Source organism: Talpa occidentalis, unplaced genomic scaffold, assembly GCF_014898055.3.
Source record: "Talpa occidentalis isolate TD23 unplaced genomic scaffold, MPIMG_talOcc4v2.1 talOcc4.16, whole genome shotgun sequence".
In the NCBI taxonomy this organism is placed as follows: Eukaryota; Metazoa; Chordata; class Mammalia; order Eulipotyphla; family Talpidae; genus Talpa; species Talpa occidentalis.
In genome coordinates, this window is record NW_023601653.1 from 24,075,663 (window position 1) to 24,091,549 (window position 15,887).

The window sequence follows — 15,887 nt, forward strand, 5'->3', positions numbered from 1 at the left end:
TAATTTTACCCATATGGATGAAATCTTCTCCAGTAAGATAATGTCCTTATTAAGATTATTAATTAAGTCCTCCAGTAAGATAATGTCCATAAATGTACTAGATGTGGCTACTAGAAAAAGTAAACTTACCTGTGAGTCACATTATACTTGAGCAGTGCTGACCTAGACTAATTCTAAGAGGATTATAAAATAAAGATTAAATTGCAGGAGAAAATTACTTTTCAGAAATTCTGATAGCATTCACTTACAAAAAAGTTTTCCATTTACTCACCTGGTTACCACTGGTAGATGCACTCAGTCCTGCATAAGAAAAGCATGAACTTGAAACGTTTTTCTCACCTTTGCTATTGCAATGTAAAAGGGGCTTTAACACATTCCCTACAATGTAGGGATGTGATGGGGATTACACTAAGTGATGGCTAAAAAAGCTCTGAAATAAAAGGAAAACTACATGTTGTAATGTTAATTGAATTGGTTCACTTCAAAAGATTCAAAGAAAGGATCTCCCTGTAGTGCCCTTGGCCAGTTATTGACTAAAAGCAAAGATGACAAGCAAGTATCAGAGGAGACCTGACTCGACCAACATTCCCAATGTAGTCTCAGATATTTTATGCTGCCTCATCATTCTTCTGACTGATTTCATGATCCATCTTCTGGAGGCCATTTTAGATCTATCTAAATTCTGGCTTATTGTATCGGTAGATGATGAGTTGAGTGATATTTGGAGGGGGAGGAAGAATGGTGGTTAGGCAGTACCTTATAAAGCATGTGTTGCTATGTTTTCTGGAAGTTATAAACACCTATATTTGTTATCTCCCAAATTATGTGACTGTTACTTACTGGCTGTTATTTATAGTCTTAGATTAAAACTGAATTTGTCATATAATATGATGCTACATAGAATACAGTTCCCATTAAAAGCCACATCTATGACACTGTTCAGACCATGTTATTTTGAAAAATTAACAACTATTAAGTATAAAGCCCGATAAAACATAGACTACAGGTGGAGGCTAATTCTATTTTCAACCACTGATAAAAAAATGGACTCAGAAGACTTCAACCTGATTTTATAAGATAGTCTCTTATTAAATCTAATAAAAACAAATATATAATGGAGAGTTAAATTCAATTAAAGCAAAGTTAAGTTCAATAATCCAATCTTAAAGTTAGAGCCACAATGGAAGTTTGTCTCTCCTTCCTTTTCTCCACAATATTCACTATGTTTAGTAGAATCCAAATTTCCTTTACTTAAAAAAAAATTAAATTGTAGTAACAGAAGGATTCTCTCTGGCAGGTCTCATCACCATGGTAGCTCACCATTTTAGTCCTTTTGCTTCCTTCCCTCTGTTCCTACTCTTCCCTACTTCAGATTTCCTGTTCTTTTATAAACTAGGATTTTGTGCCCTATTTTCTGTGCTCACTAACTCTCTTTTAGCTATTATCACATCAATTATTTCTTGTATCAAACACCCTTCCTAAGTTATCTCACAGAAAAGCCTCTAGATCAATGCTATCCAATAGAAATATATTAAATACAATATGTACCTTAAAATTTTCTAATACTTACATTTTAAAAAGTAAAAAGAAGCAAAAGATGAAATTGTTACCTTTTATTGGCAGCAAAATACTATTGTTTTATCATAATCAATATCAATTTGGGAGAATTTTACATTCTTTATTTCATGCTAAGTATTTTAAATCTGTTGTGCATTTTACATTTACATCATATCCAATTCAGACTGACCATATTTAAATAGTACTCTTTAGCCACATGTGGCTACTGGCTACTGTTTAGACAGGACAGATCTAGGTTATGGTTCTTTATCTCCGGAAAGAACCTTTCTCTGAATCTCACAATCATAAGGATAAAAATAGCTTCATCTAGGTAAGCACAAGAAATATAGTAAATAATAGATTACATTTCATTTGAAAAGGACAGAATTGTATCTCCTGTGAGAAATTAATCAGAAATTAATCTTGACAACCATTATTCAATAGAATGCTTGAGGATCTTCTTTTCCTAAATTGAGTATGTTTCCTATACAGATTCCCATAGTACAATAATGAAAACCATAAATCCAGAGGGTGAATAATTTTCTATCCTATAAAGATGATGGAAACTGAATTTGGTAGGAAATATGAAAATATAAAGGTAGATTTTATTTTCCAATCAATTAAGTGAATTAAAATTAACTTTTCAAAAGAATAAGCAAAAAGATTTTTGAAAGAACTTATAAGAAATGTGTTATAGCTACTTTGACTCAGCATACTGACAGTAAATATTATCAAAACATATCCTATATGTTTAATTTTATAAGTAAATAGTATCAAAATGTATCCTATGTATTTAATTTTATTAGTCTGAATTTTTTATCAATGCTACCTAGATTTTGAAAGAAATGAGAAAGAACATGAGTAAATTATGACCAAAAAGGAGAAAAATCTTGGCAATGACCAATTTAATAACTAAATAGCACAATCAAGAATTAGAACAACCAAACCTTATTAACCTGCTGATATGAGGATTTACAGTAGACAAAGATGTCTTGTTACTTAGTGTTCATTTATAATTTTTTTTAAAAATTATTATTTATGCATACAAGAGCTGGAGTGCAGGCCAGAGCTGGGGTTGGGGGTCAAGAGGATTCACCAGAGACAGAGAGGACAGCAGAACAGGCAGAATGACTGAAATATACTGCTGAGGGGAGCAGTGGCAAGACAGGAGAGGTTTGCTGTGCCATGTGCGTAGCTCCTTGGCCAGGGATCAAACTTGTGCCACAGTGGCTACTGATAGTTTCATAGTGTCCAGACTTAACCCCTTGCACCAGGGAGGGCCCTCATTTGCAATTTTAATTTCAAAAACCTTTAACTCTCTGTGACTCTCAACATATTCTAGTTAAAGCGCACTCCTTTGTTTTTTCTAAAAAAAGAAAAATTCCAAGCTAATTGCCAAATATCTCGGTATATTCTCTTTTGCTTCTAAGGCAAAGGAGTGCCCACAACAAAATATTTTGGCTTTTACTATATTATTGTGGCTTTTGTTTTATGTGAGTGCTGTGTTTCCAACTAATGTACGAGCACAATAAGAAATTAGGATTTGGAATCCCTACTGAAATACCTAATAAGATCTCCTCTAATGCACTATGTACACAAAGATTTTGGTAGGCTGGACTTTGGGAAGGGATATCTCCATAAACCAATGTGGTTAACTCTCATTTCAAAACATTCTGGAATCTGCAAACACACTATCTAGCATTTCTCTCAGCATTTTTTGATCAGTGATTCACTTTGCCTTTCTTACTAGAAGTGAGTGTGGATTGTTTGTGACAGCACTGTAGAAGCCGGCTAGGTAGAAAGCTGAGTTGAGTTGGGAAGGGGTTGGAGGTAGGATATAGGATGTAGGAAAGGACAAGATGCCATTTGGGGTCATGCATTTGAATCCCCTAAGCTTATCACTATTAAACAAAATCTGAGTGTCATATATAAACCCTCTCAAATATTTAAGGCATATTTGCTTCAATGTTACCCCAATGAAATAGGAGAAAGAATTTATCTTGCCTTGATTTCTTTCAGGTTTCATTCAATTACAGATAAAATGAGATTAAAATTTTAAACATTGTCGATTGATTTCAGTTTTAACTTTTTCATTTTCATATACACAAATAAACTAGTGTTAAAATAATAAGTTTGAGCTCTGAAAGACTTTTTAAGTGATCACTTTAAGGTTAGACAATAAACACAACTACAAAGAACTTCCAGTCTAATATCTTAAGGAAACTATTTTATTGACATATCTATCAATCATTGTCAACACATTTAGGAGCATTAGCACTCATCATCTTCCTCAAGATTAATATTATGAAACAATTACACAGATCACAGAATAAGGAAAGTATAGATTAACGTTATTTTTAGGCACTAAAACAGTTTAATCACAAGCATCTCACTTCTCTTACTAGCCTTTCCACTTCATTGATTCGAATATATGAACCATAAAACCCCATAAATATCAGCTTTAATGTGGTTTTCTCTTGAAGGGTTCACAATAAGCTGAGATAAAATATTTTCCATCGTTACTTTATGTTAGTTGGTACATGCTGTTAGTAAAAGGATGACATAACAGCATGTTCATAAAGCAAATACACATGGAGTTTATGTTCCAAAGCTCACTTTCTAGGCCACAACATATGATGCTATGTTTTCTTTACTGATTGACAGCTCAAGGCTCATTAACATTTCTATCTCTATCAAGTTAAAAGAGATTTACAGGTTTGAAATGCAATAGGGCTCCAAAAGTAGATGGCGGGCATTTCTTAAATCTGCTTAGTCATTTTTAGTGAAATACTTTATAAAAAGCAGGAAAAAGTCTAAATTCCACTGGATTCTGTTACACAGCAACACACTGGAAAGTCACTGGAGAAAAAACCTCTAGATTCAGAAAAGTAATAGTTTCTATGGAGCAATGTAAGTAAACACAGCATTTGCACATTGTACTTACTAAGAAATCACAGAATATTAACAACTCAGTAATAAGAGTTTAATAAAACTGGTCCATAATTTTAGAAAGTATATTGTTATAAAAATGATAGTTAAGTAATTTTAAGAGGCCTTAAAAACAGTATTTGTGAGTCAACAGAATAATATTAACAAATCAGAATTAGTATCTACCCTTATAAATGTTATAAAAGTAATAAACATCTTAATGGAACATTACAGATAAAATATCCAAATGATTAAATTGACAGTGCTTAAATTTATATTTCATTTTAATTTAAACTGAATATATACTTTCATATCATAACTCTAATCTAAGGCAATTTACAGTAAAAAAGACCACTTTAATTATTTTGAATTGCTTTATAAATTATTTTATCTTTGCAATAGCCAACTTTAATATAGTTATATAAAATATTAATTATTCATACTCTACATTGAACAGTGTCAATAAAATATAGCTCTAGTCACTTATAAAATGTGTGAGGTATTACAACTTATTATTGGCAACAAAAAGCATCTTTGATACAGAAAGGAAACTGGTTATGCAAACTCTATTACAACATTTCAAGAACTAATTTTCTGGAGACAATCATTCCACATGAAACAGAGACAACTGCAAAACTATTTTTCAGGTAGGTAACAAGATAAATTATTAGAAAACAAAAATTATAAAATATATATAACAGTACAAATTAAATACAGTACTCTGAAATTTTGAATCCAATTGTTAACATGACCAGATAGCCACAGATCTCTTGAAAAGAAACTCATGTTTTGAAAGGTGAAGCTTGAAGTGTTAGTTTGATGTTTTCACCTTCTTTTTGCCACTTCCCCATCCACCACTGAGTTGTACAGGATTGTCACGGAATGATATACGCTCTTTCTTAGAAGTTCTTGTATTTGTTATCGTTGGTGCAAGTATTCCCTTAACTGAACAACCTAGACAGTGATATTAAATGTACACATTCACTTAATTTGATCCAAATAAAATTACATTTGAAGTACAAAATATGCTTAGATCAACAACATGTATTTTAGGACTCTATGATTATTGACTTTAAAAGAAGTACCTATATTGGTTTCTTCTTTTGTTTGCAAAATAACTTACAGTTAGGTTAAATAAAGGAAACCAGCTAAAAATTAAATTCTACCATAGTTTTCTTCTGTCTGTAATTCAAGTGCTTGATTTTCAAGACAGTGAGATGTCATATCTTCTTAGCTTTTAAATGTTAAATTTATTTTCAGTTTTCATAAAAACATTTTCAGTTTAAATTTTTACAATTATTTATTTTTTTGTAAATAATATATATATTAAGCTAAGTTTTTAAAAAATCTATTGTACTTCAGAAAAAGAATTCTTGATAAAAAGGGAAAGCATATTAGATGTAGAAACCAAAGATATTCATGGGTTCTAGTCCGGCAACATAAAAGACAGCATTGTAACTCTGGCCAGACAACAGCCTTTCTGAGTCTCATGCGTGAGGGAAATTATATATTCACAACGAAGTTGTGAGGTTTGTCTGTTTTGTTTGATTGCAATACAACAATGGTAAGTTCTATGAGAGTGTTTTTAAACAGGTGCTATCAAGGTTATTATTTTATGCAACAAGCAAGAAGTTACCCAGAGAAAAGTAACAAAAAATGTTAGAGATTAATAACAAGTAATAGTTTTGGGAATGGAATAGTGAATAGAAATGTTTTACTCGCCAAGACCCGAGATGCTATATCAAGAATAGTATTAAAGAATTATGATCATCTGCTTTAAATCTCCTGAGGATTAGGGAAACACACAGAACTGTATCTGTGGGGAAAGGGTTTGAAAAGCAGCAAGAGTGAAGCATTCCAGAGCTCCCTCAGTACTGGCTAGAGGCAAAGGTTCAAAGCATGTGATTCTCCATTGTGATGTTTTTGTGCTTAAATAAGTATAGGGGGAACAATCTAATTTTTAGAAGATAATTATCCCCCACTAAAATTTAAAATATCAAAAAAACATATGTCCAAAAAGACAAGTTAGGAAACATTAGCTCATTTGTGGAAAGAGGTGTGTAAATTCAAGTTTGGTGTGACATGACAGTGAATATTGATTGTAAGAGTTCATTTTATTAAAAGTTCTTTTAAAACAGTATTGGTTTTAATATCACAACTGTGATTAGGAAAATAAATTCTAAGGAGTTAATGAACTGCCATAAAAGGAGCTTATTTTACTTTTAGTCTATAAAGAGAACATTATTGAAAAGCAGGGGAAAAAAATAAAGCTTTGGTTTTACTATAGGATGTGCCGGGCCCAGCCAGCCACCTATGGCTATAGGTGCAAGTCTGTAGCGAAGTTAGAGACATAACATCGCTCAGAAGGTTACAGACCTTCACAGTTGGCACTCCTGAAGGCAATCCCAATTGAGAAACTAACAACTAAGTGAGATGCCCAGTGAAGTTGGCTTTCATGCGATCAGATTTAGCTGCCTCCTGTGAGTCTGTCAGCAGCTTTTTCTAAACTACACTACCTCTTGCAATCCTCAGGAATACTACTTGTGTGTAAAAACTAGACTTTCCTAAAGATAAAATGGTGGACTAAAATACATAGGAAAGCATCCTTAAAGCTTATCTTTCTTCTACTTACTAGCCAAATATTGGAAATATATTTTTCTCAAATAGCAGAATAGAATGTCTCTTTTGGTCTATTTAAAAAAAAAAAAAAAAAACAGTAACAATAATAATAGCCCCTCAACTTGTCTTTGCAGTTAAAATCCTTTGATAAATAAAAGGATACACATACTCTAGGAGAATGTTGAGTCTGGATGGGGTTTGAGGAGGGCTGAGAAATGAAGAGCTATTGGGGCACATTTAGAATGCAGATATTTTTATTTAAGAGAAAAAACAGATTAAAAAAAGAGTAAGTATACAATATTTAATGCTTTTTTTCTTAATGCATTTTTAAATCAAATATGGCAAATAACATGTAAGAAGGGTGGCATTTGATGTAGAAATTATTGAATTATTTATAGATAATTTTATATACTTCTAAAGTAATTATTTCAAAATAAGTTGAACTGCATTGAAACATAGCTTTTCTTCAGACCAAATCCTCATCTATTGACTATGAATTTACCAGATTGTGTAATTTTTTCCAAGCACTGTTCTCTTGTCTTTGTTATTCTGAAGCTACTGATGAATCTTCAAGTCTTTTTGTACTTATGCACATTGTAACCCTATGTTTAAAAGGCAGCTTCTAAATTTTTCATTGTTTAGTGTAATTCCGTCTGCAATTAATAGTTTAAAACACAGATTGGGTGACAAATTTGAACTAAATTTTCACAGGAGTGAAAATGTTGTAGGAAATTAGTCTTTAAAATTACATAAAAATGTATGTGAATATATAGTATTTTTTTTAAAAAACACTGAGTTGTGATTTTATTGTTTTGCTATGTGTAAATAAACAATTTGAGCAGTAATCAATTTACCTTATTCTCTCATTGCATTTAGTGAGAGTCTTTTTGTTATCATAATTTCTTAAACTACTAGATATATAGAAAATAAATTGAGGACTAAAACAACACATCTATGAAGAAACCAAATATTGGCATTCATTGCAAAGCTATTACTTTACCCTATGATTGCTCTAGAAATGAAAAAAGAAAATAAAGAAGCAATTTAGTATAATCAATGTATAATCATCCTAAAATTACTTACCCACATGAAAATACAATGGCAAGAGAATTTTGCCTCAAAAAATTGATACTAGAGTTAGGCCTACTGATGAGTTTCTGGAATAAAAAAATATTACTAAAGGTCCTTTGAAAGTTTTTTTTCCTCTTTCCTGCAACATTATTGTTATAGATTTTGTTTAACCACAATCTACCACATATTTGCAGGTGATCATACAAATCAACAAATAAGTCTCTTACATATATGCTGAAAGTATGTCTTGATAAGTATGCTCTATCTTCCAATAAGTCACTCCTTTGCCACATAATCTGTGTTCTGCTAAAGATTTGTTCTGGTCCTTTAAAAAATTTTTTTTTTTGTTAAATCCCTGGTTCTTTAACAAATGTCAAGGTCTATATAAGCTGTGTTTTGATAAGTAATTTAATATGTAAAATGCTTTGAATGACTCTGCTGGTATGTATATAAAAAAAAAAAAAACTTTGTTAAGCAGGTCAAAACAGAAATTTCATGATGTGTAGTAATACGTCATTGCATTTTCATTGATACACCCAAAACAGTGTGTCTGGATAGAGAAATCATTTCAAAGTCCTTCCCATATTGTATTGCTTAACAGCAGATACAGCATAAGTAAAGCATGGAGAAAAAAAAATTAAACATTTTAATGAAAGTGACCAGAACAAATTTTAAGCAGCAAAGCGTTTACATCAATTTAAGTACTGTGAATGAGCTACATTGGGCAAGTTTGAGGTTGAGGTAGATATTGCAATGTTCAAATAGTTGCTTTTCGAGGCCATTGCTATGTTCAACCTTGAGTCATTTTGATCATTTACAATGATCAATCACAATTTAAGGTAGATAGTTTAAAATCCAACACTGAGAATGAAAATAAGATAGATAAGAAACACGTTGCCTATTTTGTACTCAGATTTACTTGGGTGATTTTGTCTGGTTTTTCAAATTGTTTACAAACTGTTCTAGTGAATAAGTTTTTCCTATAAATATTAAAGTATTAATTTCTCTGTTTCTTCAATAGCCATAGTTATTGTTCCTCTTGCTTAAAACCATGGTCCCTGTTAGTTTTTATAAAACGTGTATTTATTTTGGGAAAAAAAAAATCCTAATGAGCATAAAGACAAAAACAGATCACATATGGAGAGGAATCTTATTTTGATATATACTATATACATTTTTACTTTTATGTTATGTCCACTTCCTGATTTTTTATAATAGCTACTATTCATATTGATCTAGACTCTTTGATGCATCCTTAAAACATACACTGTTTTCTCAGGCTTTATTATTTTTAACACACTACTTTGTGGAGTACTACTTAACGATACCTTGTGGTTGTGTCTACATGGCCAAGCGTGTCTAGAATGTAGAGCTAAAAATATTATCTTGTTTCTATAAATTCTGTGGTTCCTATACTAATATTTTGAACATTGTTTTCATTTCTTTTCCTTGAGAAACATTTTTTTTTTTTTTTTTGGTTGTAAAATCTGAATCGGTTTTGTGATTTTTTTTTAGAGTTAGATTTGTTTCCACCATGTGGTCCTTACATTAAAACTCTTCTTTCCATTGATAACTATTCTACAAAACTCTGTTGCAGTTTTCTGACTTCCCATCAAATTAGTAAATAGTATTTAAATATCTAGAGTCACCAGATAATAAAAAATTTAACTCAATAAACAGGTTAGAGAGAGATTTAAGAATCTATAAATTACTTAGGCATCCATTTTCTATGGGACAAGGTTGGTCCTAAAAGTCAGGTCATATGTCCCATTACTCTTGTCATTTTAGGAAACGTTTGTCCCCAATTTCTCCAATCACTTTGTTTTTTTAATGTTCTCTTTTGTACTCTATTCAGTTTTATTATATATTTTCAACTAAGTGTTCATAAATATTTGTAATTAAAGAATAATGCCATAAACAATAGTAATAATTGGGAATATTTTAACCTAATTGATAGGCATATATCTTTGAAACAACCCAGTTCTTATAAAAACACTGTGCCTTTAACATCTAATAATCTTGTCTCACCCTTCGTTTTCCCATGTTAACTTTGCCAAAGTAAACTTTTAGTGAAAATATGCATTTTAATTAAATTCCAAACTGTTTATCACTTAGCAGTTAAGATTTGCAATTTAAACATTTAAAACTCAAATTAGATTTTCAAGATCACTTGGGGTCTTTGAAATCTTTAAGTTAAAATCTTCCTTTTATTTACACATTCATTCAACATGTATTTATTTAGTGCCTATTATGTAGCAGGCACTTTTCTATTCTGCCTCTCAATGGGTTTCCCTGACATTTTTTTTTCATGTGCCAAATAATATTAGTGGCTATCATACTGTAGTTGCTTTCCATTTGACTCTATTCTCATAATTCCATCTTTACAGTCCTCATATGGAACTTGTATAAAACAAATACTTATTTCCACATTCCCAGATAGTGAAGACTTGTGGATAGATTTCCCAAAAATTTTTCATGGAAACTTTCATTATCCCTTTTCATGCTTATTAGTTCTTAGCAGGGAAACATTTGGCAACAATAAACATGACTAGCCTGAGGATTTATTATATTATTGCACTTCAGTTTCATTCATTTGACAAATACATTTCATATTTGACCATACCCATTTATTTTCGCACCACATTAGCTAGTGTAAGAAATTGGTTTGAAAGCAACAATAATAACCAAAAAAAAAAAAAAGAGTAAAATAGTTTAAGAAGGAAAGTAATCATGAAGTAAAGGGGAAAGAATTAAAATATTACAGTTAGAAACATGATGCTTTAATGTATTATCAATAGAGCATAAGTAGATCCTGTCTTCAAAAACACTCATGTGTATGGATTTTTTGGTTTCTTTCTCTTTTTTAAAAAGAATAAATGTAGCTGACATATGTACTAGTCCTCTTACACAAGTACAGATGAAATTTGTCTTTCTATGGATGTTACTGCTGGTGAAATTACTGTTTTAGATCTATAAACATTATTCTGTGGTTACTAATAACTGCTATATTTAACTGTGCCTAGAATCATTGTTGACTGTTCCATTAAAATGTCTCGGATCTTGAAAACAGGCAGTATCATACTGTTAAAGCACAATAAAGCAATAACTACTTATTGTGTGCCTACTCTGTCTTAAGACTTTAAATCCATATCTATTAGAAGATTCCATCAACCATATAAACATGCTCTTAGTGTAACAGTAATAAATTTTGACTATCCAGCTCTCAGTACAGGAATGTTCTAGAGATGGAGTGTTTTTGTTTAATTGTCAAATTACAGGTAGAAAATATTAAGAACTCTCAAAACTGTATTTTAAAGATACTGCCCCAAAATTTCAGAACAAGAAAAATTAGAGTTAATGGTTTAAGTAGTATTAAAAAGAGCTTTACAATTTAAAATATTGTTAGACTAACTCTTCCTGAATGACAATAAAAATGATAATGATGAGATGTTGCTCTAGCTTCCTTATTGACATGTTAATTTACATCAAATACTTGAGATAAAGACAAAACAAAACAAGAGAGGATAAACAAATCCTGTTTTCATTATATACACAGCAAAAAAGTTCAATTTGGCCACAGCTGTTTATAAAATCTTTACATTGTTTTTATCTGGGGAAAAATACAATGTCTAGAGTGGAACTAAACTTTTTTTAATAAGAAAGTGATAGCCAATTTTTACTCCACCTAAAATGAAATTTTGTAATATTTGGCATAGATAATGGATATCAAGGAATTATTTTATTAGAAGATTTTGTAGGCAGAATATCACCACTTAAAGCATGTCAATAAGTTAAAAGTACCAATAAAGTATTTAACAACTTAATTGCATTTAGAACAACAAAATGTGTGTGAATACAATTACCTTTCTTTTAATCACCCAATCTAATAAAAGAATACTATGTTGTTGCCCATATCTTCTCCCCATACATTTGCTCTTTAATTAAAGAAGTCAATATCTGGCGGTGCAATGGGTTAAGTCGCAGCACTGTGAAGCTATCCACCACTACTGCAGCAAGAATTTGAGCCCAGGCCAGGGAGCTACCCACACGGCACAGAAGACCTCCCCTGTCTCACCAGCTGCTCCCCGCAGCAGTGCATTTCAGTAGATTTGCCTGTTCTGCTCCCCACTCTGAGTTCTTTCACCTCCACACCTCTGACCTTCACCCCAGCTCTTGTATATATAAATAAATAAATCTTAAAAAGAAGTCACTATCTTGTTAATATTCACAAGTAAAGCATGACTCTAATATAATTGTATCATAAAGAAAATCATTATGGAAGCAAATCTGAGCTTCATATTTGGTTTTACATGCCTTGGAGTGAAGAACTGGTCATTACCTGAAAATTAGGCTTATGGAACTGAATCAATCAATGAAGAACAATACCATTCTTGATTCTCAATTTCCAAAGTGAGGAAACATAAGAAAAATACTTCTACCTATATCCATATCCATATCAACTATATTTCTATATGATCTCAAAGCCTGTAATGTGATTTTAAGTTTAAGAAATTTTACCAAAAGCTTTCCTCCCAGTTTTTCCTATTCTTTACTAATGTTACTGTCTTTCTGTTTTCCTCTCAAGGACATTGTAAATGTGATGTTACCAGAATTTTGAAATTTGTTCCAAGAATACTCCTATATTTGAATGATTTTGGCTGTATTATAAGAACGCATACTCTTTTTTAATGAAATTTTATGGATTTACCATTATTTTACAATTCTGTATCAATTTGGGAGTACAGCTTCACACCACATATGTGTATGCACCTCAGCACCCACAGTGTCACTCCTACTATCAAATTGACCTTTCAACCCTTTCCAACCATCACCTTGCCCTCCCTCTCTAGTATATAGATTACTGTTCCCAGAGTCTAAGAGATTTCATCGTGATTTGTTAAGGAACATATTATTTTAATAATGAGTTGTGTCGCCTTTGAACTTGGCAAAAAAGACAGGATATTAGAGACTAAAAGTTGTTTCTTTCAGAAAATATATGGGGAAAATATATCAGAGTTATATAACTATCTTGATTTTCTTAAGACCAAGTATGAGTAGAACAATATGCTAGTTTGTGGACAACTGGGGCCTCCTTGGTGGTGCAAGGGGTTAAGCACAGCACCATGAAGCTGTCCGCAGCCTCTGCAGTAGAAGTTCGATCCTGGCTTGGCGAGGGAGTTACCCACATGGTGCAGCAGATCTCTTCTGCTCCCCTCAGCAGTGTATTTCGGTCTGTCTGCCTGTTCTGTTCCCTACTCTGTCTCTAGTGAATCCTCTCACCCCCAGCACCTCTGGCCTGTACCGCAGTTCTTCTCTGCATAAATAAATAAATCTTTAAAAAAATTAGTGGACCACTGAACACAAACTCAATTTGTTTTTTTATATACAATTTGTTTATATTGAAAAATATGTAGGGGCATGATTAAATATAACTTTTACTCACCTTTTTGACCACTCTATGAGACAGAAAATTTAGTTAAATATAAAATGCTTCTAAGCATCCAGTAGTTATTGTTGCTTTGTAATTTTAAGTAATAGAATACAGAGGAGTAATAGAAACTAACATGGAGTAATATAGGCCAAAATGCTAGAGATATCAGAGTCTTGAAAAGGCAAATTCCAAAGGAGATGTAACATAGGAGTGGGGTGACAGAAGCTTAAAGAGTTGCAAGATGACAAATTGGGGAGGAAAATCCACCCATCACTAATTGTTATTATATAGGTATATATTTACAAATTAAAATAAAATCATTTATTACTACATTTGTAACTGAACATAAATGGTCACGTGACAGGAATTAAAAGGTGAAGTTGTGTGCTTGTTTATCAATCTATCTGTTCATATTCCTATGTTTTTTGCCCTAGTATTTTATGTAAAATTGTAAATTTATGGCCCACATAAGAAACCTGGTAATGTGAAAATGCAGCATAGTGATGGTGTTCTCTTTAACAATAAGATTCTTTGATGGGAATGTTTTTGTTCTGGATGACTAGGGACAATAAGGTCTTAAATATTTCCACATTCTTTGCATTGAAAAGGCTCCCTAGATGATTTTGTACAACAGGAACTAGTCCATTACCAAAGCTGTAATTCCCTAAAAAATACCAGGGGCTCTAGAGTCAAAATAAGGGGGAAGGTGCAATTGTATGGGGAATATAACCGAAACGAAAATGCATACATTGTGCAAAGATGAAAAAAGATGTAAGAATTATATAAAATATTTATTTTATTATTTTTTTTTAAAATATTAAATTTTATTTTTATATTCCCCCATACAATTGCAAACGCCCCATTCTGACCCCAATCCTTCCCCTCCCGCCCCCCCCCCAAAAAGTGTCTCTGGTTCATAGTTTTTTGTTGATTTTGATTTTCACTTTCTTATATTCATTTTCCTGGTCCCTTATTTAAGTTTTCTAGATTCCTGCTATGAGTGAGACCATCCGGTATTTTTCTTTTTCTTTTTGGCTTATTTCGCTGAGCATGATCCCTTCCAGTGCCATCCATGTTGCTGCAAATTGCATGTGTTTATCTTTTTTGAATGCTGAGTAATATTCCATGGTATATATGTACCACATCTTCTTGATCCAGTCATCTATTTTGGGCATTTGGGTTGTTTCCAAAGCTTAGCTATTGTAAACAGTGCTGCTATAAACATAGGAGTGCAGGTGCTCTTTGGAATTGATGTTTCTGTGTCCTTTGGGTAAATACCTAGGAGTGGAATTGCTGGATCATATGGAAGCTCTATGTTTAGTAGGTCCAGAAATCTCCACACAGCTCTCCATAGTGGTTGGACCAGTTTGCACTCCCACCAACAGTGCACAAGAGTTCCTTTTTCTCCACATCCTCGCCAACATTTGTTGTTGCTAGTTTTTTTAATATGTGCCATTCTCACTGGTGTGAGATGGTATCTCATGGTAGTTTTGATTTGCATTTCCCTGATTACAAGTGATGTTGAACATTTTTTCATATGTCTGTTGGCCATTTGCATTTCCTCTTCAGAGAAGTTTCTTTTTAGCTCTTCTGCCCATTTTTTGACTGGATTATATTCTTTGTTGTTGCTGAGTCTCATCAGCTCTTTGCAGATTTTTGTGATCAGTCCTTTATCATTAGTGTTGGGTGCAAAAATGTTCTCCCAGTTGGTGGGGTTTCTCTTTGTTTTTGTTATTGTCTCTTTTGCTGTGCAGAAGCTCTTTAATTTGATGTAGTCCCAGCTGTTTATCTTTGCCTTCACTATCACTGCTTTGGGTGATGTGTCTGTAAAGATGTCTTTGATGTGCAAATCCCGTAGTGTTTCGCCTATATTTCCTTCTATGTATTTTATGGTTTCAGGTCTTATGTCTAGTTCTTTAATCCATTTTGAGTTGATTTTGTGTATGGTGTGAGGTAGTGGTCAAGCTTCATTCTTTTGCATGTAGCGACCCAGTTTTCCCAGCACCATTTATTGAACAAACTTTCTTTGCTCCAATGCATAGTCTTTGCTCCTTTGTCAAAGATTAGTTGACCATAAATCTGTGGGTTTATTTCTGGATTTTCTATTCGATTCCATTGGTCTGTATGTCTGTTCTTGTTCCAATACCATGCAGTTTTGATGATTATGGCTTTGTAGTATAGTTTGAAGTCTGGAGTGTGATGCCTCCATTTCCTTCTTTTTTTTCAGTAGAGCTTTGGCTATTCGGGTTTTTGGTGATTCCATATGAATTTCATCAATAAT

At 32.4% G+C, this 15,887-nt stretch overlaps 1 protein-coding gene and 1 long non-coding RNA gene across 3 annotated transcripts in view; one reads left to right on the top strand and one right to left on the bottom strand.

Annotated features, from left to right (window-relative positions):
- Positions 1 to 15,887, top strand: part of LOC129145949 (uncharacterized) — a 48,455-nt gene that overhangs the window by 12,739 nt on the left and 19,829 nt on the right. The window lies entirely within an intron of this gene.
- The window catches only part of LRRIQ1 (leucine rich repeats and IQ motif containing 1), a 171,851-nt gene continuing 160,898 nt past the window's right edge, over positions 4,935 to 15,887 (bottom strand). For both annotated transcript variants that reach the window (XM_037515188.2, XM_054696173.1), the window contains exon 29: positions 4,935 to 5,439. In XM_037515188.2, coding sequence (XP_037371085.1) covers positions 5,297 to 5,439 — 143 coding nt within the window. In that variant the 3' untranslated portion in view covers positions 4,935 to 5,296. The remainder of the gene's footprint in view (positions 5,440 to 15,887) is intronic.